This window comes from the organism of the source record quoted next, unplaced genomic scaffold, assembly GCF_019419815.1.
Source record: "Pyrus x bretschneideri cultivar Hongxiangsu unplaced genomic scaffold, Pyrus_bretschneideri_v1 Contig51, whole genome shotgun sequence".
NCBI classification, from domain to species: Eukaryota; Viridiplantae; Streptophyta; class Magnoliopsida; order Rosales; family Rosaceae; genus Pyrus; species Pyrus x bretschneideri.
The window spans coordinates 1082218-1086400 of NW_025999789.1; the positions used below are offsets into that span (position 1 = coordinate 1082218).

General features: G+C 38.8%; 1 protein-coding gene across 1 annotated transcript; it reads right to left on the minus strand.

Annotated features, from left to right (window-relative positions):
* Positions 1-235: 235 nt before the first annotated feature.
* On the minus strand, positions 236-2654 carry LOC103954064 (receptor-like protein 3). Its single transcript, XM_009365872.3, has one exon. It carries the CDS (start codon positions 2489-2491, stop codon positions 293-295), a length of 2199 nt encoding a protein of 732 aa, XP_009364147.2. The 5' UTR covers positions 2492-2654; the 3' UTR covers positions 236-292.
* Between the last annotated feature and the right edge of the window lie 1529 nt (positions 2655-4183).

A 4183-nucleotide genomic window follows, 5' to 3' on the forward strand; every position in this document is an offset into this window, starting at 1 on the left:
TTTAGAGGACAATTCCAAGGCAGCGTATGAATTTAGTTAGGAAAGTTGGATGCCTGTTTAGCTCGGTTGTTATATTGTTGAAACACTCATTACATGATGTTCCCCATGTTTTCAATATGTTCTAATACGTTACAATCTATACATCATTTTATCTTACAATTTATGTGTCTCAATACAATTATATATATTTTAAAGTAAACATTTATTTATATGTTACATGATAAATTTGATTACAATTAAAAAAACCGCTAAAGCACCTGACAAAGAACCTTGTATAAAAAATTGCACTTGATCAGCACACGAAGCGATCTTTAAGATTGGAGAGAAATTGGAAATACGCATATCGCCATGACACGCTGAAAACTAGAGGGCCACAAACTCCCCAAAATCCTAGAATGAAACCAACAGCCACTGAAATATGAAGCCATGGAATTTCATTCCCATTGTCATGTTCATCTTCCATGTTCTTAGTTGCATTATCACTTGTATTCATCTGTTGGCATTTGTTTGGAAGCGGGGAACCGCAAAGTCCCGGGTTTCCCTCATAGGCAGTGGCATCAAAGCCTTGGAGCTGTGTGCCTAACGGTACTTGTCCTTGGAGGTTATTGTATGCAACACTAAATGAACGCAAGAAATGAAGACTTGATAGTGAAGCTGGAATTCCGCCCGACAGATGGTTTCTTGAGAGGTCTAATATCTCCAAGTTTGTGAGCTTAGATACCTGGTTGGGGATGCTGCCAACGATGTTGTTGAAACTGAGATCCAGCTTGTGAAGGTTTTGCAACCGGCCTATCTCAATGGGAATGTTGCCACTTAGACTGTTATTTCGGAAGCCAATAGATGGCAGCAGGTTGGACAGATAGTTGTACTGCCGGTCTGCGACAGTTTCATTCGTGCGCTGCATGTAGATAGGTAGTTCGACATCACCACTATCCGTTTGAGCGGAAGGCTTCTCAGATACAAGAGCTTGAAGTGAGAAAAGCTCCTTTGGAAGTCCCCCCGAAAGCGAGTTGTTGTCCAAACTTATGACGAAAAGACTAGGAAGACTTCCCAACCAAGGGGGTATTGAGCCTGCAAGTCTGTTAGAAGACAAATCAAGGACTTTCAGTTTCCTGAGCTTTGACATCCACACCGGAATATGACCTCTAAGTTGGCAGTTCGATAAGCTAAAAAGGCGGAGATTTTGAAACCCAGAACCTATCATTGCATCACCATCCGGCAGTTCTTCACCTACAAAACTATATGAAAGTAAGACCACCCTGAGACTTTCCAAACGCATCAATATATGTATAGCGCCGGTGACATTGGTGAGTCTGTTCCTACCAAGCGAGAGGAAGGATAGGTATTTCAACGAAACAATCTCGGGTTGTATTTGTCCCTCTAGATCATTACTGCTCAGACGAACTGCTTTCAGATACTTGCATGAGTAAAGGCTTTTTGGCATGACGCCGGAGAAATGATTACTCATGAGATCAAGTTTGATAAGTTGATCAAGTTTGGAAAAACTTAGCTCCGAGATATTTCCATCCAAACGGTTGAATCCAAGATTGAGTTCAATAAGGTTTGTGCAATTCATCAAAGATGGGGGCAGAGGACCTTCAAGATTGTTGAGATGAAGGAGCATGAATTTTAATTTGGAGAGCTTCCCGATGTGGAGAGGAAGTGCGCCACTCAAATGATTGAAGTAGATCTCTAGGATTGTGAGGCTGGTGAGGTTGACAATGTTGTCACTAATGTGACCGAAAAGATGATTCGAAGGTAACGAAATTTCATGAAGAGCCTGAGCTTTGTAGAGATCACTAGGAAGAGTTCCAGAGAGAGTATTGAAGCCCGCACGAAAGGTTTCCAATTTCGAACAGTATCCTAGTCCGAGAGGAATTGAACCATTGAAATCGTTGTTAGAGAAATCCAAGACTCTAATTGAAAGGAAATGAAGACAGATAGAGGAAGGTATTTGGCCTGTAAAATGATTTTTGCTGACATTCAAACTGCTCAAATTCCAGGCATGCTGGAGGAATGAAGAAGGAATTGTACCATTGAATTGATTGTTCGATAAATCCACTATTTGAATGTAACTAAATGACAGAAACAAAGGTAATTCTCCGGAGAGAAGGTTATGGCTCAAATCAAGGATTTCAAGGCGACTCGAGGACAAGAAGAGTCCAGCTTCCAGAGGACCAGACAGCAGATTGTGGGAGAGATTGAGGTGCGAAAGATGCATGAGGCTTCCAAGGGAGCGAGAAACGCTTCCTTGGAGCCGCTTACAGGGCAACGAAACGTGTGTTACCCTACCATCGGCATCACAAGCGATGCCTTCCCAGTGGCAACAATCACTGGAAGACCAATTTAAACGAGAAGAAGATATATCAAAAGATGACAAAAGAGAGTTGTGATCTGCCTCCTTGCAAGCATGGTTTGTAGAAATGAAAGTTGAGAACAAAAAAAACAGGAAGAGGACTCCGTAAGGTATTACACGGCTAGCTTCCGGCATGATGTTTTTCGCTATGTCTGCACTGGAATTATATTGCTCACATCGTTTCGGGGGTATATATAAACTCCTTTGTTTGGAGCAAAGGAGGTAGAAATTAACAAAGGGAAGAAGGTAATTAGGTGATGGTTCGAATTCTTGTGCGCAATGTTTGAGTTTTGAAGTCTTTGCTTTCCACTTATATCGAAAAGAAAAAAAACCTGCAGAACATGGGACGTGTTTTTTGGAAGCACGGGTTGGCAACTTGGCGGCAACGTATAGGTTTACATTGACTTTGGCGTCGTGTTTTTTGGAAGAGCTAAAACAAATTTTAGTTTTGAAAGTGATCGTTTGGTAAATTTTTTTAAAAGATCAGTTTTTTGAGATTTGACAAGAGAAATAATTAATTTTTTAATAACAATGATATATTAATCATACACTGATGACTAAAAAAGAGAGTTAATAACTAATAGATGAATAATTATATAGTTTACGTAGAAAAGATTTTTCCTTAATAATCAAATGTACATGAGTACAAGATTTATACACGAGTTTTTTCCCATCATCACCCTATACTAATGACTACATAATTATAAATAAATTACGTAACGAAAAGTGGTTAACAAAATAAAATATAAATAAATTACATAATGGAAAGTGGTTACAACGATTGCGTGCAATAACTGCAAATTATGGGAGACGACTTCAAAGTCGTTGAAAGATGCTTTAATCTCTTCGTTTTTGGTTTGACTGTAGCTCTCTTAGTCAATGTTTCACATTTATATGCAAGTCTTTTTCTTGACTTTAAAAGCCAAGCCAGAATAATTAACTAGAAGAAAGTTTCCCAGCAAGAATGTTGAGACATTATCTTCAGGACTGTAGAGTAACACATATTGATTCTTTTCTATGTTGATATTTTATCACTGCAGATTGAATTCAAAGGTTTATTAAAGTCTTGAATCTTGATCGAGGTCTTCTACTCTTTTGGAACACACATTGACACGCCCAATCCTGATATTCCTCGAACACCAGGGTAGGCACGTACTCGCCGATATCCGAAAGTGACGAAGCCATACTAACATGCATGAAAAATAATAAATATGAATAAAAGTTATGAATTTAAATACAATGATTATGCAAATGAGGAACGTGTTTAGAGTATACAACTAATCTAGAACACTAAAAAGAAATAATATAAATTGAATGAACAAAGGAGTGGGTCCTACACCGAGAGGACTCGAAGATGCCGATGCGAAAGTGCCTTGACGCTTGGATTGTACACCTCGATTCTAAATCCTAAGGGGGTGCAAAACAAATATGAGTGGACCAAGTTGATATATATATATATATATATGTATAATATTGAAACAGTTATCAACATACTAACCCCCAAAGTTTTATGAAAACTAATAGCGTAATATGTAATAGGTTTTCCGAAAACCCTAACATGCCATAAAACCTTTCAATAAACATATCTCGTATATAGTGTGCTAACTAGTGGTATCCTAGTCACCCGTAGTGTTCAATAATTATATCTCGCGGCCCACAGCCAATAACCATGTCTCTTGGCCCAAAGCCAGAGATTATTTCTCTCGACTCGATGTTAGCAACCATGACCCCGAAGCCAACAACTATATCTCTCGCCCATAGGCAGAACAATGACCACTAGATACACACAAAATATCGAATATAATCTTTCCAAACGTAGGTACATAT